Below are 24341 nucleotides of genomic sequence, written 5' to 3'. Positions count from 1 at the left end.
CCTTTCCTTTCAGACCGCTCCCCTCCCACCCCACTAGATCGCGCTCCCCAGGCCGATCCTCCGTTACCTGGCACGCCTGCAGGGCTGCTCCTTCCACTCCACCACAAAGAGGAGTTGATCCAGACTGTGCCGTCACGCTGCTCCCTGCGGGGGAGACAGAAGAGAATAAGGCCGGCCATCTCCGAGACCCCTATGGCTCGTGCCACGAGTCTCTTGTCCTGCCAGGACTTCCGAGCGCCACACGTGTCCCTCCCTGCTCCGTCTTCACAACAGCCCCGTGACGCAGGTTGGCCCGGGACAAGCGGGAGCCCAGGAAGCTGCCTTATACCGAGTCAGTGCCTTGGGCCACCCGGCTTAATATTGTCAGCACTGACCGGCAGCAGCTATCCAGGGTGGCAGAAAGGAATTTCTCCAGCCCTACCTGGCGATGCTGAGCATCGAACTTGGAACCTCTGCATTCAAAGCATGCGCTCTGCCCTCGGGCCACGGCTTGGCCCAGGCTGACGCTCAGCAGTGAGCACTGTAGCTGAGGGAGGATTCGGGCCTGGGGCTCTCTGGCCAAAGCCCGAGCGCCCAAACACTGCACCGCAAAGTCTCTGGCCGGTCCACCTTGCGGGCTTGCCGTCGGGACTGCGCAGGCGTCGAACTTCGGGCGGTGAGGCCGGGCACGAGCGCGGCTGGCACCAAGGAGAAGGAAACGCGGAACCCCCACTGCCAGCCCTCCCCGCTCCCCAGGCACGCCGGGCGGGACGGACACCGGCGCGGCTCCGCCCGGCCGAGGCCTTTCAAAGACGGCTCCCCTCGCCCCGGTCCCGACCATCCCCGTACCCCAGGGAGGCTGGGGGGCGCCAGAGAGATCGTGCAGTTGAGGCCACGCGGGGGGGGGGGGGGGCGCTGCCCAGCCGGCCACGCTTGGATCACGGCGGGCCCTTCCCCTCTTCTTCCTCCTCCTGCGCCAGGCGAGGCTCTGCCCCGAGGCGCGTCCCCTCCCCGCCGCAGGGCGTGGCGCCGAGCTCCCTTCCCGGGGGGTGCCGGGGGAGGGCCGTGCCGGGGGAGCCCTGCGGCGCCCTGCAGCTGGCTGGCGTGGACCAGCCCCCCCCCCCGGTCTTCCCTCCCCGCCCCAGCAATGCCATTCCTGGCCCCCGCCTCCTCCTCCGCCGCCCCTTCCCCAGGACCCAGGGGCGACCCCTGCCCGCCTCCCGCCGACGAACCCACGGGGCCGCTTTCCCTCCCGGGGCCACGGGCGCCGCGCCCCTCCTCCCTCCCGCGCGCCCGCCGCGTCCTCGCTCGAGGGAGCGGAGCCCGGCAGGGCCGGCGGCAGAAGCGCCTCCCCGCCGCCCGCGCGGCGCGCGGGGCCTTGCAGTTCACGGCTCCGGGCCCAGGCGAGAGGCCGCGCTGGCCGCCCGGCGGGCGCGGGGCGCTGCGGGGAGGACGGCCCGGCCGGAGGCGCTTGGCGGCCCGCTCCTCCTCCGCTCGGACGCCGCGCCGCGGGAGGCTCCGGCCGAGGCGGCGGCGGCTGTGCGGGGCGCCCCCTCCCGGGGATGATGGGGCTTGCAGTCCCGCCGCGCCTGCGGAGCCGCCCGCCCCGCCCCGCCCCGCCCCGGGAAGCGCTGGCGGATAGTCCCGCCGCGCGGAGACACTCACGGGCTGGAGGGGCCGCGAGGCCATCGAGCCCACCCCTGCCAGCGCAGGAGGCCGATTCCCGGGCGCCTCTCGCCAGCCCCGGCCAGGGCCCGGCCCAGCCGGACTCCGGAGGCGCGCTGGGGAAGCCCTGCGGAGGCCCGCCTGGCCCCGCCTGGGCCCGGCGCAGACCAGCGCCCCACGGGCGCCGGAGCCGCCAGCCTCCGCGGGACCCAGCTTCCCGGCTCCTGGGCGGGGGACGGCGCCAAAGCCGGAGCGGAAAAGCCCGGGACAGACTCTCTCTCTATATATTTTTTTTAAATGCCCCAAATAGCGGCAGATGTAATGAAACACTTGAGAACACTATTTTAGGAGTAAAACTCTTACAATCGTTTGTTACTATGAACCCCATATTGCCCAGAACACAACTGGAACAGAACGGCATGGCCCAGAACGGCCACTTCCAAGAGAAACAGATTAACCGAATTCACCAGTCACACATTACTAGATGGGAATGAGATAACAAACTACACAATTCCCCAGGAACCACGTTTTGGTTCCCATTCCGGGCAATGGTCTGCCCTCCAGAAAAACTGCCTCGAACGGCTACTTCCTAGCGCACCAAATCAACCAACCTCACCGAGCTAGAAGGGATTATGTAATAAGCTACAAAATGTCCACAGAAACCACGTTTCAGTAGCTGTTCTGGGCAATACTCAATATTCCACAAAATGGCCACCTCACGACAAACTACCAAGGGGCAGAACATCCCTGGGTTATTTAGCTGCTCCCACTTGCAGCAGGAGCGATTGGGGAGAGTGCACCAGGATGCTGCCACATATACAACCCAGAGTGTTTTTTTTTAAAGGGCTGGATTGTTGTGATATGTGAGCCAGGCCTTTTTCTCCAAATCCATCATCCACTCAGCTCCCATCCTTCAACACTCATTGGCTTCTAAAAAGTATGAATCCAGTGGGACGAGGGGTTCCCATGGAACCAGAACAGGTATATGAGGAGTGGATCTTCATGAATCCTCATGGTTTATACATTCTTATGCCTGGAGCGCCCCATAAAAATCAGCATGGATCCCGCATGCTGTTCAACACCATGCTGCCATACTTTGATCAGAAGCAGGGGTCCTCATGATTTCTGCACACAAGCCTGATGTCTTAATGTGGGGTCCTGATCTTGTCAGGATCCTTATCAAAATAGATTCGGGATAAGCCAAACTGAAGTAAAGTCACAAATGGATCAGTTTAAGAGTTTACTGATTACACATGTGATAGTAAATGGATGCAGAAATTGGAGAGGGAAGATCTAGACTAGAGCAAGGCAAAGAACCTCACACATCCCTTGAGCTGACCAGACCTGTCCACTCCCCCTACAGCCACGCGTGCATCTGGGTCCTAATCAAGATACGCTGGATCCCTCTCCATGGACCGATAATCAATTCTCCAAGTTGGTATGATAGAATCATAGAATAGTAGGGTTGGAAGGGGCCTACAAGACCATTGAGTCCAACCCCCTGCTCAGTGCAAGAGTCCGAGTCAGACTTGGAGCATCCCCGACAGATGGCTGTCCACCCTCGTCTTGAATGCCACTAGTGTGGGAGAGCCCACCACCTCCATAGGGAATTGGTTCCATTCTCGTATTGCTCTCACAGTCAGGATGTTTCTCCTGATGTTCAGCCGGAATCTGACGTCCTGTCACTTGAGCCCATGATTCCGTGTCCTGCACTCTGGGATGAACGAGAAGAGATCCTGGCCTTCCTCTCTGTGACAACCTTTCAAGTACTTGAAGAGCGCTGTCATCTCTCCCCTCAGTCTTCTCTTCTCAAGGCTAAACATGCCCAGTTCCTTCAGTCTCTCTTCAAAGGGCTTTGTTTCCAGTCCCCTGATGATCCTTGTTGCCCTCCTCTAAACCCTCTCCAGCTTGATGCATCCTTCTTAAAGTGCGGTGCCCAGAACAGTACGTGCACAGATGCCTCTTGGAGCGAGACCAACTTGGCGCGATTTAAACAATGCTTATATACCTCTCCCTCCATGCCCTAGTGGGTGCAGAAGACATCACAGCCAAGGAAAAACATTTTCCTTCCTCAACAGAAAGCGGAAGGAAACTCCAGTCTAAGACTCTCAGCTCATCAGGGAGACAGAATGCTGCGCTCTCACCTGAGGACCAGAGGGACCTGGCAAGAATCAAACAGCTTCACGTTTGTTGACGCACAGAACGGGCCTTGTCTGGCACCAGCACTGCCGTGGGAGACAGCCTCCTTGCCATGGGGCCGCCTTCCATGCGATGCTAACACAGGCCTTTATGCATGTAACAAACGGTGCGGAACGTGTGAAAGGAATCTCTTCGCCTTCGTTCCTCCATCTGGAGAGCCTGCGTGGTTCTAGGTGACGACAGCACAGCACACTCCGCCGTCTCTCCTGTCCTTCTATGGCAACACAGCTAAAAGGAAAAACTAAACTAAAAACTAAAACACGCTTCAGTATTCTAAAAGAGGCACAGTGTGCAGGACAGGAAGGCCTGGCATGCTGTGGTCCATGGGGTCACGAAGAGTCGGACACGACTGAAAAACAACAACAACAAAAATGCCTGCAGGCAAGTTCATTTCACATATATTTCTATTTCTGGGGTCGTTGTATTGTAAAAAAAAAAAAAAAGGCTCTTTCTCTAAAACTGGTCTATCTTTTTTCTTATCCATAGAACAATCCCTAAAAGCAGTCTTGATGTCACAGGTCTATCAAGAAGGCATGTATTTTCTAGTTAATTTCTATGTTTTAAGGGTTGGGGGTGGGGGGGAGCCACCTGCTGCTATCGGCAAAAATGATTCTGCATGACCAGTGAGCGCCAGTAGGTGGCGATGCAGTATCACAAATAGGTCTCTCTGCTACTGATAGGTTAAACCATTTTTTAATTTTGCAATGCTTTTCAAAATGTTTATATTTTCATGCAGAGCTGTTGCTGCAATCTCTATGCATAGAACAACAGCCATTTTAGGGGGAAATGCAATGCAAGCAGCTTTGATTTTTGTCATCACTCTGTAAGAACGTGTAGGAATCCAGGCATTTCTATCTTCAAACGTCCTTACAAATCCTTTTTCCTACAATAAAAAGAAAATAGTAGCTTTATCATGCCCTATTTTTATGGAAGGTAAAACATTATGGTAGGGTCTTGTTTTTAATACAAGATCAGTATAGCTTCTTTATCATCTTAGAACCCATACCCAACTGAGACCCCCCCCCATAATAAATATTAAAAGAACACACATCTGTAGCAAGGGATATGGGATTTTAGGGTGGTGGGTTGTTTCAAACTTACCCATCCATCATGATCCATGATCCAATTTGCTTTGGTGTTTATGATATAGGCAGTGATAAAATTAGCAAGTTCTTCTATATTCTGTCTTGTTAGAGCCCCATCGCGTGTCTGTAGCTTCTGTACAATTATACCTCCAAACAGAAAAATGGTCAAAATCCGCCCCCAATTGATTTTTCCATCAGCAAACTCAGACTGCATCACCACAGTAAAAGTGTTGAGCGCATCAGCCAGACTATGAATTTGGAGGTCAAGGATGAGGGGATTTAACTTCTGTTCAATATCGTCTTGAATTGTAGAAACTGTTTTTTGCGAAATTAAGAACGTTTTGCATTTTGCTATTTTATGGGGTATTTGTCCACAAGCTGTGCTTAAATAAGCATGAACTAGCATAGCTGTTTCCCCCTCCATTCTTCTCATGTGTTCTAGTAGAAATGGTCAAAAGGCTCTCACACCATACCTAGTGCTGGGGGCAGAGCAAAAGCTTGAGGCAAGACTCTACATGCCTCTGGGTGATCAAACTAGCACCTTCTCCTTATTTACTATCTCATGAAATCACACACCTGACAGAGATGCGCCAAAATTAAGTCAAATGATAAAGAACTGGGTAAGGCTGGGGGGGGGGTATTTTTATTGTAAGAACAACAACAGTGTTCTTACAGTGTTGTTTCTGAAAGTATTGGCTATGTGTATAATGTTTTATTTTTTATTATTTTTTATTATTATTTTACAGAAGACTTTACAGCCAGCCATCCTTTTAGCAAGAAAAGATCCAGGACAGCACTCACACCGCCATCTGGTAGCGCAGATAAAACAGAATTGTTCCAATAATTGTCATGCCGTTTTTAAGGTTTCCTGTAAAGCTGAAAGCAGTGTGTGTGTGTGTGTGTGTTTTCTTTTTAGAAACCACAACCAATGTTCAGGAGGCTGCTGTGATTAACCCCCCAAAGAAGGCCACAAGAAAAACCAAGCACATAGACTCACCACCTTCTGATGATAAAACAGGTAAAAAGTTAATGTTGGTAAGGGGTTGGTGAGGGGGGGGTCATATCGAAAGTAGGAATCTACTAAAGTGGTTATTGCTTTTTACAGTGAACATGACGCCTGTTAGAGCTCCTTTTAAAAAACCAAAGGCTACCGGACTACCAGCAGGCAAGGGTAAGGCACTGACTGTGTGTGTGTGTGTGTGTCTGAGAGAGAGGATTGTACCTAATTAATAAGGATGTGCCCTACCCCTTCTCGTTTTTTGGTTTTAGACCAGAAACCTGCAACTCTGAAAAGTGCCCCTGCAGAACCACAAGAAGCCACAGGACCAAAGGCAAAGAGATCAAGATATGAAGGGCACCCAGAGTCTGCAATCTCTAGACCAGGGAGGGGGCTTGCTAATTGGCTTGAACATGCTTCTAAAAGACTGAAAGAAGGCTATGAGCTCACGAAGCGCCGTACAGAGATTGAAGCAGCCATGCGCAAGTTTTTAAGTGCTGATAATGGTGGGGCATCTGAACTAAGCTCTTTTCAGAATATTTAAAATGCATACAAAGTATCCTGCACATGGCAACGCATTCTTTAGACACGTACAAGTTGGGGGTGGTAAACCACGCTGGAGGTGTTGGAAAAGGCGGCATAGGAAGAACACATTCAACAAAGCACGATTTTACTGGCGGAGGGGGGTTAGTAAAATATTAAACAGGGCTAAAAAAACATTCTCTGCCTGTAAAAATCAAAGGCCTCCTAAGAAAAGCTGCTCTCCAACGGCAGACTCTCAGGATGCCTCACAGTTTTCTGAAGCATGCATAGAGGGTGACCCTCCAGAGGTGGCGTCTCAAGATACCTCACAGTCTTCTGAAGCTTCCAGGGATGCCGCAGGGTTGGACCAAACCCCACCCACAAATAACACAAATGCGGACCAACCCCCGCAAGTATATGCAGAACTTGTGCGTAGGTGGGAGTGGGAACATGAGCGCTACAGGTCAATGCACATTAGGTGAAGAATTTAGATTTGTTAATTTAGAGCATGTAACATCATTCTCACAGGCTGTGACTGCATTATACACAACGATCCAGCAAATCCTGGATGATGTTAATAGGAGAATCTCCCCTCAAGATTTTGTCCAACTACAATTGGACCGCGGAGGATTAGCTTACCCTCTTTTTTCAGTTAAAAGACATAGGGATGTTTTACATGTAGAAGATTTTCTATCCCATATCAGTAATCTCCTGCAACGCTGTGCTGAAAAATGTGGGGATGTTACGCTGCAGCTGATTGTTACAACTGTGAGGGCTCCACGGGGCGGTGGGAATCCAGTAGGAAAATAGGTTCTCTCCCGAACAATCAAATCGTCCTTAGAAAATGACAACATTTGGTAGATCTAAATTACACAGGCACCAATCTCTGCTTTGCTGGGGGTCTTTTAGCAGTAATGGCCGAGAGGACACCCACAGATGCAGAGTTGTTGACCGCCGCCAGACAGTTACATACGGAGCTTGGTTGGTCTGAACAGAAAAAAGTAGCCCTCAGTGATATTTCATTGATTGAAAGCCATTTAAGGGTCAACATTCAAGTCATACGTTTTGCAAAAAAAGGTTGGGGGCTGTTTAAAGTACCAGGGCCTAGGTACCCCAAAACCTACATGATGCTGCACGATGATCATTATTATGGGGTGCGTGGTGTAAAGGCGGTTTTTGGAGCTCAAAACTATTGTGAAATATGCAGTACAATCTTTACCCACAGTCACAGTTGTCTATATACGTGCAGGCTCTGCTTGAGTGCAGATTGTGCTGCATATGTCAGTAAAATGAAGAGGTGTGGATATTGTCAGATGAACTGCAGATCCAGAGCCTGCTTAAATAGACATAGAGAATTGGCCTTAGAGGATAAAGTAAAATGTGTTTTTAGAGACTATTGTGAACACTGTCAGACTTTCCAGAAAGCTGATCATGACTCTGAGCGCTGTCCAGGAAGGCAGTGCACTGTCTGTTGGGGGTTTATCATAGGTGGTGATAAGCAACAGCTCTGAATGAAAATATAAACATTTTGAAAAGCATCAAAAAATAAAAACAACGGTTAACCTATCAGTAGCAGATAGGGATGTACGAACGTTTCACCACGGATCTCGGGGAGGCTGAATGCCAGCGCATTCAGCCCCCCGAAATCGGTGGCAGAAAGGCCCGCCACCCTCCCGGGACGGAACTTACCATGGGCGGATCTTCCTGGCGGCAGCAGCTCCGGTGGCAGCTCCAGCGGCGGTTCAGCGGCTGCAGCTGCGGCGGCCGGTCTTCCGACCAGCTGCCGCTGCCGCCATTTCCAGGTTAAAAAAAACAAAAAAACGTGATAGGCTACATAAATGTTTACATAGCCTATCACGGCTGACTTAAAAAAAAAAAAAACACGCGCGTGCGCAAATGGCGGCGGCCATGGCCACCGCCATTTGCGTTCCTTATTTTGGCACGTCTTAGTCTATGTAAACATTTACGTAGACTAAGATGGCGAAAATAAGGGGAATGCAAATAGCGTAGACGCTACGTTACGTACGTGCGTTTTTTGTGTGTTTTTTTTAAATCAGCCGTGATAGGCTACGTAAACATTTACGTAGCCTATCACGGCTGACTGCAGGGACGCAAACGGCGGCGGCTACGGCCGCCGCCATTTGCGTCCCTGCTAGCCAGCGGCCGGATGTCCAGCTGCTGGCAGGGCCGGCGGGCGGCTCCGCAGAATTGCTGCGGAGCAGAGCCGGCCAGCCAGGGTTCCGGGGGGGGGAGGAACGGAGCGCCTCCCCCCCCCCCGCGAGGATTCTAGGGGAAGGGACGGAATGTATCGCCCCCCCACCATCAGCATAATCCCCGAAAGATAAGCGATTTTTGTACATCCCTAGTAGCAGGGAGACCTATTTGTGATACTGCATCGCCACCTACTGGCGCTCACTGGTCATGCAGAATCATTTTTGCCGATAGCAGCAGGTGGCTCCCCCCCCCCCCCGGCCCCAACCCTTAAAACATAGAAATTAACTAGAAAATGCATGCCTTCTTGATAGACCTGTGACATCAAGACTGCTTTTAGGGATTGTTCTTTCGATAAGAAAAAAGACCAGTTTTAGAGAAAGAGCCTTTTGTTTGTTTTTACAATATAACAACCCCAGAAACAGAAATATATGTGAAATGAACTTGCCTGCAGCCATACTGCACCTCTTTTAGAATACTGAAGGGTGTTTTAGTTTTTCTGCGGGGATAAATTGGGAAAAGAAGCATAAACAGTATTGCATTTTATTGTAGTTTATCTGCACCCATCTACATTAGTTGGCAGAAGAAAGAGTTAAGGTATACTCACGTGTAGGTAGGTTTCCAGGTCCTTCCCTTCAGGTTTGGGGGGGGTGTAAAGACACAGAGAAGTGCGGGCTCTTTTTATCAGCACTAGTCCTATTGTGTGGATACTGGTACTGTGATTGGGTAAAGTTAAGGATCCCCCCCGCCCCTGAGGTTGGCCTCCCACCCATCGCTAAAAGTTAGCACCACCCTACTCAAAACACGTAATGGAGTTTCAGGTCCCCTGTAATCTCAAACCCCCATCTAGAGACATGCGGCATGAGACATTTCGGAGCCCACCCCCTCTACCCTGTAATGGAAACTATTGATAAAAAAGTTGATTCCTAACATTTTAAAACACCCTACTCAAAGCACGTAATGGGGTTTCAGGACACATCTCAAAAATGGGAATTAATGCTCAAGCTAATGCTAATGTCATTTACAGGGGTGAGCATAGCTTTTTGGGAACCCTAGCAGCATTTTAAATGTGCCTAGGGTGATGGGGCAGATTGCAGGTTAACTTCTAGTAGGTTTTAAACATAAAAAATAACAGTTCTGCAGAAAGGCTGTTTTTCTGGGGGCAAAGCTGTCCCTATGGGTCAGTGGGGTTGTGGGGCGTGACCTTGCAGGGCCAGCCTCTAAAACCTCTTCCTATTGGTCATCTCTACGCCCATACCCGCTAGGGCTCTAAAACATCTTCCTATTGGTCCATGGCAGCTTGACGAGTTCGTAGAGGGGTAACATGGCCCCCGCCGGGCCAATCTGGGCGCGGCCTGGAAATGGCCCCGCAGGCCATTTCCGCGTCCGTGCCCCCTGGGGCTCTAAAACCAATTCCTATGGGTCCAAGGCAGCATGGCGAGTTCGTAGAGGGGTCACATGACCCCCCATCAGGTGACCCTGAAGGTCATATGCCTGGGTCAGCTGAGCGCATCCACCGGACTTCCTGCTAGGGCGGGACTTCTGGTCTCAACGGGGGCGGCGCAGCTGTCACCTTCGAAAACGGGGCGTGGCTTAGAGTTTGATGCGGGCCGCCCTCCTTTATTACTGGGGCCAGTGCCTGGAAAAGCGTCCCCGGGAAGCGCTCTCGCTTTCCTTGCTTCTGACCGGCGAGGAGAAAAAGGGCAGCGAAATGGTCTCCGGCCGGGGAGGAGGCCATCTCCTCCCTGGCCAAGGAGAGGAAGAAGCGGGACCTCCCCCCCTCCCGCAGCCAGAAAACTCCTTCCCAGAATCGTCCCAGTTCAGCCTTCCTCAGCCTGGCGCCCTCCAGTTGCCTTGGATCGCAATTCCCAGCATCCCCAGGTGGAGGAAGGCTGAACCAGTTCATTCTGGGGAGAGAAATCAGCCTGGAAGGGGCCCGGGCATCCGCGCGCAGGTGCGAGGGGGCGGACGACAGGCTTGCGGGCGGGGGGCAGCAGCATCAAGCGGAGGGGCCGCTCAGAGCGGCAGGCAATGGCCGCGGGGGGCCGCAGGGGCGCAGCAGCCCGGCGTGGGCGAGGCGGCAGGGGAGGGCCCGGGGAGGCGCTCGGGCTTCCCGGGCAGGGGGCGGGCGAGGCCCGCGGGAAGGCGGAGGGCGCTGCGCGCGAGGAGCGGGGCGCGGAGTCGGCTTGGCGGGCGGGGGCGGAGGCCCTCCGTCGCCTGAGGCGGGGAGCAGCACAGAGGGACGCGGGGCGGGGGGGCGGCCGGGCGAGGAGGCAGGACGCGGCAGGCTGCCGCGTGTTCTCTGCCTCGGTCTCTCACGGGGGGGGGGGGGGGGACCTGCGTTTCTTGCGGTACTTGAGCCTCCAGGCGGAAAGCAGCAGACATGACCCCGTTTACCTTAGCGGAGGGCGCCACAAGACACCGTGGGAGCTTTGCGCCGTGCGCGTCCAATGCAGGGCGGAGACTCGTGAGTAGAGCGCAGGAGCGAGGAGCAGGCGGATGAAAGGAGGCTGCCACGGACGGCAGGAACGTACTAGAACAGATGACAGCGCTTGCCCGTAGGGAAAAACCATGGATGCCCAGAGGGAAATTTCGGATTCTAGCTGCCCAGAGGGGAACATAGGCGTCTACCTGTTTCCCTATGGGCATTGGGGATCTTCCCATAGGCAGGTAGAAGCCTATGTTTTCCGATGGGCATTCAGCATCCTCCCTTGGGCAAAGGGAGCCATTGCCCTCTGTCTTACTTGCGGTCTTCCTAGAGGCCACTAGAAGGTGCAGGATGCTGCACAAGACGAGCTCTCGTCTGATCCAGCAAGGCTCTTCTCATGTTATTATACTCTCATTGTTACACAGATGACTAAGATGAGGCGACTCAGAATCATCAGCGAGAAATAAGAGTTACTCTTCAGAGATGCAACACCCAGCCCCCTTTCAGCTATCGCAAACATCGATCACTCTCAAGGGCTCGGAGTCACATATCTTGAACGTAGAGACAACTTAAAAGTGATTCCGAGAGGACTCTTAGAAACAGAGGCTGGGCTCCTTCGCATGGAGCGTTTATCCCGCGACTCAGATTGCTCCTTCACGGACGTTTGCGGACTCTTTACATGATGCATCCTGCACTGAGCAGGGGCTTGGACTCGAGGGTCTTACAGGCCCCTTCCAACCCTACTATTCTCTGATGCTATGACAACGTGATCATCCGAGGCATCTCCTGTACTAACGAGCTAAAAATTAGCCCATGCTAATTCAGTTTCCTCCGTGAAGAGTAAAAGCAGCGAGACGAGGAGTGAGATCAATGAACGATCGTGGAAGACTCAGATACAGGGAGGAGGAGGGGGAAGGCGGTGGGGGGAAACGAAGGACATGCAAAAGGGAGTCGTTCCGATCCCGCTTTTAAAACGGAAGCAGAAAGCCCTGTTCTAAATGTTGGATTTTAGGCTGGTGTAGAGATGCCCTTTGATAGCAAGGTTCCAGGGAACACTGAACAGGCTTCTTGTTTCTTTAGTTTGTATCTTACTTTTCCAATACAACAAGTGCTCGAGGCAGCTAAAAACAAAACACAAGAGAACAATCGAACCTATAATTAAAACATTAAAAATCAATCAAAAACACATCAATAAAAAAATACAGTCCCCTCACCCACCCGTTAAGCCCTCCCCCACCAAACAAGTCAACTTCAAAGAAAACGCCTTTGCCCAACGGCAGAAAGCCCACACCCCCACGTTCACCAGACGGGAGCGGCAGAAGTGCCCTTTTCTCCCGACCCCGCTCTTTCCCCCGGTGGCCGGGTGTGCCGCAGAGGAAAGCATCGGCCTACAGCTGCCCTCCGCCGTCATTCCGAAGGACGGCTCCGAGCCCGCTGGAGGCCCGGAGGCATGCGCGGACACGGAGAGGGCAGCAGCTGGGACCCTCACTCGGCGCTGGAGCGACCCCAGCTGCCAGGGAGAACCGAGGCTCTTTTGCTGATGTAGCGTAAGGAAAAGTGGCAGCAGGGCCGCTCAGCGGGCGCCAAGAAAGGCACCCAGGGGCCCGCTGCTGCCCACAGGCGCTGGGCGTCCCGCCAGGTCCATCGCCGTTGATGCTGCGGGGATCCATGCGTGGAAGGAGGCGAACCCGGAACCAGGGCTAGGCTCGGGATGGGGTCGACGGGAGCTTGGGGAACTCGGGCGGGACAGTCCTGCCCCAGGGCCAGGCAGGGTGTCCCAGGGAGGGAGAGGAGTGCTGAGGGACCAAACTCCGCCTCCTCCTCCAAAGGGGTCTCCCCTGAGCTTGGGCATGCAGCAACCCGAGACCACCGGCTACGCAAAGCTCTCCCCGCTCCGGCCCTGCATATTCCAGTCTCCAAGCTGCTCTCTCTCCCCAGCGTACCTTCCCAAAGCGCCAAAGTGCGTCTCAGATTCATCACCCCCTCCTAGGAACCCCCAAGGGACGACAAACGAACCAGCCCGTCACTGCAGTCCTCCCATAAGCTGCCTAGCAAAAGCAATGGTCCGCCAGCAGCGTGACAATGGGGTTATGGCCTGAGCAGGGAACCCCGATTCTGCCCCCCTTGCACTGGCTGCCCGCATGTTGGAAGGTGCCAGTTCTGACCTGTGAAGGTCATGGCTTGGAGCTGTAATTCCAGATGAGGAGTTTTTGAGAGCACAGACAACTGAAGCCAGGTTATCCCTGCCCAGATGGGGCGTTAGCTGGGCCACCAACCAAACTTGGCAGAGGGCACTCCGTGCAAATGAGGCTACTTGCGCCTCAAGTGACAAGGATGGCTCCAGGAGGACCCCCGAGCTACGAACCTGCTCCTTCGGGGGAGTGCGGCCCCCTCCAGGACAGCTGAGCACCCTCCATCCAGGCAGAAGAACTACCCACCAACAGCATCTCAGTCTTGTCTGGATTAGTTTCAATTTATTAGCCCTCCTCCAGTCCATTGTCGCAGCCAGGCCCCGATTTAGCACCTCCACAGCCTCACCTGAAGAAGAGGAAGAGGAGACGTAGAGCTGTGTGTCCTCGGCGTACTGAGGGCAGCACACTCCAACACTCCGGACGCCCGCACTCAACAGCTCCATGTAGATGTTGAATAGCAAGGGGGCAAAACTGGCCCCCGCGGAACTCCTTGCAGGAGAATCCATGGGGCAGACCAGTGATGCCCAAGCACCACCTTCCAGAGCCGGCCCTCCGAGGAGGAGCGAAACCACTGCACTGCAGGGCCTCCCGCTCCCAACTCAGAGGGTCGTCCCAGAAGGACACCGAGGTCGATGGTATCGCAAGCCGCTGAGGGATCACAGAGAATCAACAAGGTCCCAGCCCCCCCCGTCTTTCTCCCGACACAGGTACTCATACAGGTTCTTTGATGCTGAGTAAGACTGCTACTTTTACTGAAGCTCTTTCCACATTCCAGGCATTTATATGGCTTCTCTCCAGTGTGGGTTCTTTGATGTCTAATGAGATTTCCTCCATCACTGAAGCTCTTTCCACATTCCAGGCATTTATATGGCTTCTCACCAGTATGGGTTCTTTGATGGTGAGTAAGATTTCCACTATGACTGAAGCTCTGTCCACACTCCAGGCATTTATATGGCTTCTGCCCGGTGTGCGTTCGTTGATGTCTAGTAAGACTTCCACTATCACTGAACCTCTTTCCACACTCCAGGCATTTATATGGCTTTTCCCCGGTATGTGTTCTCTGATGTTGACTAAGATGTCCACTTACACTGAAGCACTTTCCACATTCCATGCATTCATATGGCTTCTCTCCAGTGTGGGTTCTTTGATGTTTAATGAGATTTCCTCTATCAATGAAGCTCTTTCCACATTCCAGGCAGTTATATGGCTTCTCCCCAGTGTGGGTTCTTTGGTGTCTAATAAGACTACCACGGAAGCTCTTTCCACATTCCATGCATGTATGTGGCTTCTGGCCGGTGTGCATTTGTTGATGTTGAGTAAGATTTTCACTTGCACTGAAGCTCTTTCCACATTGCATGCAGCTATATGGCTTCTCACCAGTATGTGTTCTTTGATGTTTCGTAAGATTTCCACTATGACTGAAGCTCTTTCCACATTCCATGCATTTATATGGTTTCTTCCCGGTGTGTGTTCTTTGATGTCTAGTAAGACTTCCACTATGACTGAAGCTCTTTCCACATTCCAGGCATTTATATGGCTTCCTCCCTGTGTGCGTTCTTTGGTGAATAATAAGATTGCCACAAATACTGAAGCTTTTTCCACATTCCAGGCAGTTATATGGTTTCTCCCCAGTATGGGTTCTTTGATGTTTAGTAAGAGTTCCACTTTCACGGAAGCTCTTTCCACATTCCATGCATTTATATGGCTTCTGCCCGGTGTGCGTTCGTTGATGTCTAGTCAGACTTCCACTTCCACTGAAGCTCTTTCCACATTCTAGGCATGTATATGGCTTCTCCCCACTGTGGGTTCTTTGATGTTGAGTAAGCTTGCCCCTCTCAGTGAAGCGCTTTCCACATTCCATGCATTCATATGGCTTCTCCCCAGTGTGGATACTTAGATGTCCAGTAAGACTTCCACTTACACTGAAGCTCTTTCCACATTCCAGGCAGTTATATGGTTTCTCCCCAGTATGGGTTCTTTGATGTTGAGTAAGATTTCCACTTACACGGAAGCTCTTTCCACATTCTAGGCATGTATATGGTTTCTCCCCGGTGTGGCTTCTTTGATGTCTAGTAAGACTGCCACTCTCACTGAAACTCTTTCCACATTCCAGGCATTTATATGGCTTATCACTGGTATGTGTTCTTTCATGTTGAGTAAGTTTTCCACTATGACTGAAGCACTTTCCACATACCTCACATGCATATGACATCTCCCGGATGTGGATACTTAGGTGTCTAGTAAGACTTCCACTACGACTGAAGCTCTTTCTACATTCCAGGCATTTATATGGCTTTTCCACAGCGTGGGTTCCTTGATGTTGAAGGAGATTTCCTCGATCACTGAAAGTCTTTCTACATTCCCTGCCTTTATACGACTCCTCCCCACTGTGTATTCTCTGCTGATTAGTAAGACTTCCACTTGCACATAGGGTCTTACGTACCTTTGATGAAATAAAAAGTTGTATAGTGTAAGTACATTACACAAACCCCCCTCCAAAGAATCCCAGTGTCTATTTGAAAATGTTTCTAGGAACGTATGTAGGATCTTGCCACAACAGGTGTTGCACTGACTGTAAAAGTTTACATTAAAAACATGATAGAAAGCACTGACAAACTGACGTTACTCTTGTAAAATGAGAAAGCTGCATAGTAGAACATCTCTCACACACACATATGAAAAAACCCCAGTGATAATTCAAAAATGCTTCAAGGACCGTATGCAGGATTTCAGCAGAACAGCTGTCAAAGTTGTCCCCCTGAGGGCTGAGGAGCAGGTCTTAGCTTCCTAATCTCTAGTTTGAGCTTCACGGGATCAATTTTATACCACACATTCTCATGTATCAGCAAAACGCATCAAGTTGAACAAGCATCTTGAAGAACAGTTTCCAACAAGGGATTCTTTAATTTTCACAAAATAACCCACAAAATAAGGTGGACATTGCTGACTGTTCTTTCTCTGCACTTTGCATTATAGTTCAAAACAAATATCTTGACATTTCCCCAATGTAGAACTAATGTCTTTGAACTACGAGGTATTTCTATTACTTGCACAGACTCCTTCCTGACTAAAGCAGGAGCGAACAGGCTGCTGGAATCAAGCAACGGTAAACCAGGTGAACTACCCCCACCTTTGTGTCTAATGTCCGTTACAGGTAACCTTCGGAGTAACTTACTGTCTACAGCCATGACATGAATTGCTTCCAGGTCTGCTTCCCTCTCCAGGTCACGAGACACAGACGTGTGTTTTCCTTTCTTTCTGTGGAATAGTGTACCTTAGCTTGGTGACCTCCAGATATGGTGGACTATAACTACCGTGATTCCCCAGCAAGATGACTGGGGGGTTACGGGAGTTGTATCCAACACACCTGGAGGATGCTTGGCGGAGGAATGTTTCTGTAATACAACGATGGTATCGATTTCCACACAGTTACATGAAGAGAAACAGGGCAGGGAAAGCAGAACTACAGAGGGGCTGTGGCGTCGGGGGGGACGGGACCAAACTGAAAATAGCTGCCTGCTCTGCACTTCCTATCTAATGTGTCTGTAGACGTCAGTGTAGATGGTCACATACAAAGCTACCTATGGCCCAGGTAGAGATGTGGGGGCCTGGGGAAAGAAGGGAACATTCGGGGGGGAGGGGGGACAAGGTTTTTTTGCCTTTTTTCCCTCCCTAGGACCATTAAGATGAGGTGTGTATACATAGTTACCAGGCCTTTACTTCCCCCCACCCCCAGCCCTGATATCTACAAACTATGTCACAAGCTAGTGCAGCGGCAAATCCAGGAGTGCAGGGTCCCTCCGTGACAGTCACAGCAACGCACCTTCTACGATTATCAACCTTGTGAGATATGCAGCCTTCAACTGGGATCCAAAAACAGTGCAGCGGATGGTAAGGCAGGGGTATTTCAACTGGATGTCTGAGAAAAATACAGGGGTGTTAAAATCTTTTTCAGCCACTCACTCACTCACTCAGAAATATTTTAGGTTTCCAAAATATGATACTCTATGAAAGCTTCACCCTCTCAACTCAGCCCCCACGGACAGATCCCTTCTCATTTAAGCAGCCCCCTGGCACACGCCCTTAGCGCCCCACATTACCCACTAGCCTTCCCTGAGCTCTTGCATTATGTCTCTCCCATCCCGCAACAGAAACGTCCACATACCCAGCTGGATTGAACCACACACACACACCCCGTTCTCCCCTCCGCCCAACTGATCTTCTCCTGTTTCCCTCCCTCCACCAGGGTTTGTTTGCCCACGCACATGCCGACCTTGTACCAAAAATGGTAGCTAACAGAGCAGGTTGCATTTGGCAGTTCTGCTTTCTGTAGAAACTACTGTTCAAGAATTAACGGTGCGATCCAGTGGGTGTTTAGTTCGAATTAAATTTACAGAGATCTTGGGAAGGCAGCTGAGGCTGAAATCCTAGGCACACTTACCTGGGAGAAAGCCCAACTGGCAAATGAACAGAGCGGGACTGACTTCTGGGTAAACATGCGTAGCATTGTGTGATAAATCCCCAAAACTGGCACAAACCTCTGACAATGAACATTAATCATAGAATAGCTGAACAAGACCTCATCTTGCTTCTCATTTGCACCACTCATCTGCCTCCCTCTTTGCCATGTTCATCAAGATGTGAAATGTTTCCAGAAAAGGTCTCCAGCCCAACCCCTGCCCTGCCCCCCGCACTGCAAAGCACAAAAGGGCACCAATCCGAAACACACTTACGGAGGGAGCTGCTGTGGCCGTGCTCTCCTTTCCTGCCCCGGAATTGTGGGAGTGGGACAGGATGGTGCTCTAGCTGGCCCTGGCTGCTGGTACCAGGGTATCGGTTGGCGAACTGCCAAGAACAAGGTTAAGCATCAGGAGTTTTACAGGTGATGCAGCAATGAGCCCCCCTTGTTGTTGTTGTTGTTCAGTCGTGTCCGACTCTTCGTGACCCCATGGACCATAGCACGCCAGGCCTTCCTGTCCTGCGCTCTCTCCCGGAGCGTGCTCAGGTTCATATTCATTGCATCCGTGATGCTATCTAGCCATCTCATCCTCCGCCGTCCCCTTCTCCTTTTGCCTTCAGTCTTTCCCAGCATCAGGGTCTTTTCCAGGGAGTTTTCTCTTCGCATTAGGTGGCCAAAATATTGGAGCTTCAGCTTCGTTATCTGTCCTTCCAATGAGCACTCAGGCTTGATTTCCTTTAGGATGGACTGATTGGACCTCCTTGCAGTCCAGGGGACTCGTAAGAGTCTTCTCCAGCACCACAGTTCGAAAGCATCAATTCTTCGGCACTCAGCCTTCCTTAGAGTCCAGCTCTCACAGCCATACATTACTACTGGGAAAACCATAGCTTTGATTAGACGGACCTTTGTCGGCAAGGTGATGTCTCTGCTTCTTACTATGCTGTCTAGGTTGGCCATAGCTTTCCTCCCAAGGAGCAAGCGTCTTTTAATTTCATGGCTACAGTCCCGTCTGCGGTGATCTTGGAGCCCAAGAAAGTAAAATCTGTCACTGCTTCCATTTCTTCCCCTTCTATATGCCAAGAAGTGATGGGGCCAGATGCCATGATCTTAGTTTTTTTAATGTTGAGTTTCAAACCAGCTTTTGCACTCTCCTCTTTCACCCTCAACAAGAGGCTCTTGAGATCCTCTTCGCGTTCTGCCATTAGGGTGGTATCGTCTGTATATCGGAGGTTGTTGATAATTCTCCCAGCAATCTTAATTCCGACCTCTGATTCATCCAACCCGGCATTTCTCATGATGTACTCTGCATATAAGTTAAATAAGCAGGGTGACAATATGCAGCCTTGTCGTACTCCTTTCCCAATTTTGAACCAATCGGTTGTTCCATGTCTGGTTCTTACTGTTGCTTCTTGACCCTGGTACAGGTTTCTCAGGAGACAGGTAAGGTGGTCTGGTACTCCCATCACTTTAAGAATTTGCCACAGTTTGTTGTGATCCACACAATCAAAGGCTTTAGCGTAGTCAATGAAGCAGAAATAGACGTTTTTCTGGAATTCTCTTGCTTTCTCCATGATCCAGCGAATGTTGGCGATTTGATCTCTAGTTCCTCTGCCCCTTCGAAACCCAGCTTGTACTTCCGGTAGTTCTCGGTTCGCATACTGCTGAAGCCTAGCTTGTAGGATTTTGAGCATCACCTTGCTGGCATGTGAAATGAGCGCAATTGTGCGGTAGTTTGAACACTCTTTGGCGTTGCCCTTCTTTGGAATTGGAATGTAAACTGACCTTTTCCAGTCTTGTGGCCACTGTTGAGTGTTCCAGATTTGTTGGCATATTGAATGCAGCACTTTAACAGCATCATCTTTTAGGATTTTAAATAGCTCGGCTGGAATACTGTCATCTCCGCTAGCTTTGTTGTTACTAATGCTTCCTAAGGCCCACTTGACTTCACTCTCTAGGATGTCCGGCTCAAGTTCAGTGACCGCACTATCATGGCTATCAGGGACATTCAGATCTTTCCTGTATAGTTCTTCTGTGTATTCTTGCCACCTCTTCTTAATCTCATCTGCTTCTGTTAGGTCCCTGCCTTCTTTGTCCTTTATCATGCCCGTCTTTGCACAAAACGTTCCCTTGAGAACTCCAATTTTCTTGAAGAGATCTCTAGTCTTTCCCATTCTGTTGTTTTCCTCCATTTCTTTGCATTGTTCATTTAAGAAGGCCTTCTTGTCTCTCCTTGCTATTCTCCGGAACTCTGCATTCAGTTGGGTATATCTTCCCCTTTCTCCCTTGCTTTTCGCTTCCCTTCTTTCCTCAGCTACTTGTAAAGCCTCATCAGACAGCCACTTGGCTTTCTTGCATTTCTTTTTCTTTGGGAAAGATTGAGTTGCTGCCTCCCGAACAATGTTACGGACCTCCGTCCATAGTTCCTCAGGCACTCTGTCTATCAGGTCTAATCCCTGAAATCTATTCCTCACCTCCACTGTATATTCATCAGGGATATGATTTAGGTCATACCTGAACGGTTTAGTGGTTTTCCTGACGTTCTTCAATTTAAGCCGAAATTTTGCAAGAAGCAGCTCATGATCTGAGCCACAGTCAGCTCCAGGTCTTGTTTTTACTGACTGTATGGAGCTTCTCCATCTTTGGCTGCAAAGGACATAATCAATCTGATTTCGATATTGACCATCTGGTGATGTCCATGTGTAGAGTCGCCTCTTGTGCTGTTGGAAAAGAGTGTTTGCTATGATCAGCATGTTCTCTAGGCAAAACTCTATTAGCTTTTGTCCTGCTTCATTTTGTACACCAAGGCCATGCCTGCCTGTTATCCCGGTGATTTCTTGACTTCCTACTTTAGCATTCCAATCCCCTATGATGAAGAGGACATCTTTTTTTGGTGTTAGTTCTAGAAGGTGTTGTAGGTCTTCATAGAACCGATCAACCTCAGCTTCTTCGGCCTCAGTGGTTGGGGCATAGACTTGAATTACTGTGATGTTGAATGGTTTGCCTTGGATTCGTACTGAGATCATTCTATCATTTTTAAGATTGTACCCCAGTACTGCTTTTCCCACCCTTTTGTTGACTATGAGTGCTACTCCATTTCTTCTAAGGGATTCTTGCCCACAATAGTAGATATGATGGTCACCTGAATTAAATTCGCCCATGCCTGTCCATTTTAGTTCGCTGATTCCCAAGATGTCGATGTTCAGTCTTGCCATCTCATGTTTGACCACCTCCAGCTTACCTTGATTCATTGATCTGACATTCCAGGTTCCTAAACAATATTGTTCTTTACAGCATCGGATTTTCTTTTCACCGCCAGACACATCCACAGCTGAGTGTCCTTTCGGGTTTGGCCCAGCCGCTTCACTCTTTCTGGCGCTACTTGGAAATACCCTCTGCTCTTCCCCAGTAGCATATTGGACACCTTCCGACCTGAGGGGCTCATCTTCCGGCATCATATCTTTTAGCCTTGTGATACGTTCCATGGGGTTTTCTTGGCAAGAATACTGGAGTGGGTTGCCATTTCCTTCTCCAGTGGACCACATTTTGTCAGAACTCTCTGCCATGACCTGTCCGTCTTGGGTGGCTCTGCACGGCATAGCTTATGGCTTCACTGAGTTACGCAAGCCCCTTCGCCACAACAAGGCAATGATCCATGAAGGGGAATGAGCACCCCTCCCTCACCATAAAGAGACCTCAGTTAGGGGGATGTAATTCAGCTTTGTGTGTGTTTTTCAATAAAAAGTGCAGAACAATGGAAGTATATTTTCAAGGGGAGGACAAGGGTCTAGGCCACTCACATCTCCACACGCTTACTTCCTAAAGGCACATCATAGCTGCATGGTGTGAGGAAAAAGAAGTACATACTCATGATGATGATGATAACAACAGCAGCAACAACAGCGTGTATCATCAAAAATTAAGTTTCAAACAGCTATGTAACTTTAGATTACAAATTACATTTAAACTGTAAGCTTCTAGGGGCAGAGACCTGACTTTGTTGCTGATGATTCTCTGTCAAGTACCACACATACTGTAAAAACCAAAGTCTGTGCATCTTCCGGAAGCAGCTGAAGCCATGTTTCATTCAAACTGCCTTTTGGTGACCAGCAACACGGAAAGATAAAGTAATTGATCAGCACATTGTCACCAGCCCTGAGCCTTTGGGATGACGCAGACTATTCGTCAATCCATCAAGGGTGCAATCCTATGCACGTTTGGGCAGCAAAACGTCCTACAACTCCAAGCGCTCCTATGGGGGGGGGGGTCGTGCAATTGAAACCACGCGGTCGGGGGGGCTTCCCAGCTGTTGAAGTTGTCCCCCTCAGGGTTGAGGAGCAGGTCTTGGCTTCCTAATCTCTAGTTTGAGCTTCATGGTGTTATTTATATGCAGAGTACACAGGTCGGAATTAAGATTGCTGGGAGAATTCTCAACAACCTCAGATACGCAGACGATACCACCCTCATGGCAGAAAGCGAAGAGGATCTCAAGAGCCTCTTGTTGAGGGTCAAAGTTGAGAGTGCAAAAGCTGGTTTGAAACTCAACATTAAAAAAACGAAGATCATGGCAACCGGCCCCATCACTTCCTGGCATATAGAAGGGGAAGAAATGGAAGCACTGACAGATGTTATTTTCTTGGGCTCCAAGATCACTGCAGGCGGTGACTGTAGCCATGAAATTAAAAGACGCTTGCTCCTTGGCAGGAAAGCTATGGCAAACCTAGACAGCATAGTAAGAAGCAGAGACATCACCTTGCCGACAACCGTCCGTCTAATCAAAGCTATGGTTTTCCCAGTCGTAATGTATGGCTGTGAGAGCTGGACTATAAGGAAGGCTGAGCGCCGAAGAACTGATGCTTTCGAACTGTGGTGCTGGAGAAGACTCTTACGAGTCCCCTGGACTGCAAGGAGGTCCAATCAGTCCATCCTAAAGGAAATCAAGCCTGAGTGCTCATTGGAAGGACAGATAACGAAGCTGAAGCTCCAATATTTTGGCCACCTAATGCGAAGAGAAAACTCTCTGGAAAAGACCCTGATGCTGGGAAAGACAGAAGGCAAAAGGAGAAGGGGACGGCGGAGGATGAGATGGCTAGACAGCATCACTGATGCAATGAATATGGACTTGCGCACGCTCCATGCTCGTGCCACGAGTCTCTTGTCCTGCCAGGACTTCCGAGCGCCACACGTGTCCCTCCCTGCTCCGTCTTCACAACAGCCCCGTGAGCAGGTTGGCCCGGGACAAGCGGGAGCCCAGGAAGCTGCCTTATACCGAGTCAGTGCCTTGGGCCACCCGGCTTAATATTGTCAGCACTGACCGGCAGCAGCTATCCAGGGTGGCAGAAAGGAATTTCTCCAGCCCTACCTGGCGATGCTGAGCATCGAACTTGGAACCTCTGCATTCAAAGCATGCGCTCTGCCCTCGGGCCATGGCTTGGCCCAGGCTGACGCTCAGCAGTGAGCGCTGTAGCTGAGGGAGGATTCGGGCCTGGGGCTCTCTGGCCAAAGCCCGAGCGCCCAAACACTGCACCGCAAAGTCTCTGGCCGGTCCACCTTGCGGGCTTGCCGTCGGGACTGCGCAGGCGTCGAACTTCGGGCGGTGAGGCCGGGCACGAGCGCGGCTGGCACCAAGGAGAAGGAAACGCAGAACCCCCACTGCCAGCCCCGCAAAAGCAGCCAGATCCGCCTGGCGGCTTCCGCCTTCTCCCCCTGCACAGCAAGGCGGCCAGCCAAACTCTCGCAGCGATGGCTGCAAAAGCCCCTCCGCCCGAGCAGCAGCAGCGAGCCCACCCAAGCAGGGGCCTTTACTCTGCATCTGCTCCAGGCGCCGCCTCGACCCGCCCCTGCAGCAGGCAAGCGGCGCCCTGGTCGGAGTCTGGCCGAAGCCCCCTCCCCACGCGCGCCTACCGGACGGGCGCCGACGCAGCTCCGCCCCGGCCGCGCACTTCCGAAGACGGCTCTCCGCCAGCCCCGGGGGGCGCAGCCGCCCACCGGCCCCGGCCCAGACGCCGTTCCGCCCGCGCCCCCGGTCCCGACCATCCCCGCACCCCGTGGAGAGGGGGGCGCCGGAGAGACCGTGCAACCGCGACCACGCGGCTCGGGGGCGCTTCCCAGCCGGACACGCTTGGATCGCCACGGGGCCCTTCCCCTCGGGGCGGGGGAGACCCGCTCTCCCTCCCGCGCCAGGCCAGGCCCTCTGCCCCGAGGCGCGTCCCCTCCGCGCGGCAGGACGTGGCGCCGGGCTCCCTCCCAGGGGGCTTCCGCGGGAGGGTCGTGCCGGGGGAGCCACGCGGCGCCCTGCAGCTGGCTGGCGTGCATCAGACCCCCGCCCCGTCTCTCCCCGCCGCCCCCTTCCCCAGGACGCCCGTGGCGACCCCTGGCCGTCTCTCCCCGAGGAACCCCGCGAGGCCGCTTTCACTCCCGGGGGCGCCGCGCCCGCTACTCTTCCCCGCGCCCGCCGCGTCCCGCCCTCGAGGGCGCGGAGCCCTCCTCATCGCACCCCGGCCGGCCGACGGGCAGCGGCTGCCGCCCTCCCCCGCCAGGCCTTTCCTCCGCCTTCCGCGCGCCCGCGGGTTTCCCGGGGCTCGCCAGTTCAGCCCTCCGCCCGCGG

General features: G+C 51.9%; 3 protein-coding genes and 1 long non-coding RNA gene across 5 annotated transcripts in view; 2 read left to right on the top strand and 2 right to left on the bottom strand.

Annotated features, from left to right (window-relative positions):
* LOC146356242 (uncharacterized) overlaps positions 1–23546 on the bottom strand; it is a 113074-nt gene extending 89528 nt beyond the window's left edge. Inside the window, exons 1-4 of the mRNA XM_084831229.1 lie at positions 23097–23546; positions 18012–18123; positions 17102–17197; positions 68–144 (exon numbers count right to left, since the gene is read on the bottom strand). Coding sequence (XP_084687355.1) covers positions 68–144; positions 17102–17197; positions 18012–18123; positions 23097–23546 — 735 coding nt within the window. The remainder of the gene's footprint in view (positions 1–67; positions 145–17101; positions 17198–18011; positions 18124–23096) is intronic.
* Positions 1–24341, top strand: part of LOC146356234 (uncharacterized) — a 943348-nt gene that overhangs the window by 706122 nt on the left and 212885 nt on the right. The gene's annotated exons all lie outside the window — the stretch shown is intronic.
* Positions 10308–12250, top strand: LOC146356243 (uncharacterized). The gene is made up of 2 exons (XR_014787302.1): positions 10308–10612; positions 11512–12250. It is a non-coding gene; the product is annotated as an uncharacterized LOC146356243 (long non-coding RNA).
* LOC146356241 (uncharacterized) lies at positions 13540–24295 on the bottom strand. Of its 2 annotated transcripts, XM_084831644.1 has the most exons (4): positions 24231–24295; positions 18012–18123; positions 17102–17197; positions 13540–15721 (listed from the first exon to the last, which is right to left on the bottom strand). In XM_084831644.1, the coding sequence occupies exon 4, from the start codon at positions 15488–15490 to the stop codon at positions 13709–13711; it is 1782 nt and encodes a 593-aa protein (XP_084687770.1). In that variant the 5' UTR covers positions 15491–15721; positions 17102–17197; positions 18012–18123; positions 24231–24295; the 3' UTR covers positions 13540–13708. The 2 variants fall into 2 exon arrangements, with proteins under 2 accessions (XP_084687770.1, XP_084687771.1); XM_084831645.1 differs by lacking the exons at positions 17102–17197; positions 24231–24295 and having other exon boundaries at positions 18012–18021.

The sequence above is a fragment of the Heloderma suspectum genome, chromosome 2, assembly GCF_057233095.1.
Source record: "Heloderma suspectum isolate Gila_16-S chromosome 2, 16-S_ref, whole genome shotgun sequence".
Classification (NCBI taxonomy): domain Eukaryota; kingdom Metazoa; phylum Chordata; class Lepidosauria; order Squamata; family Helodermatidae; genus Heloderma; species Heloderma suspectum.
Note: the sequence above shows the minus strand (reverse complement) of the source record. Positions and strands in the feature narration are given on the sequence as shown.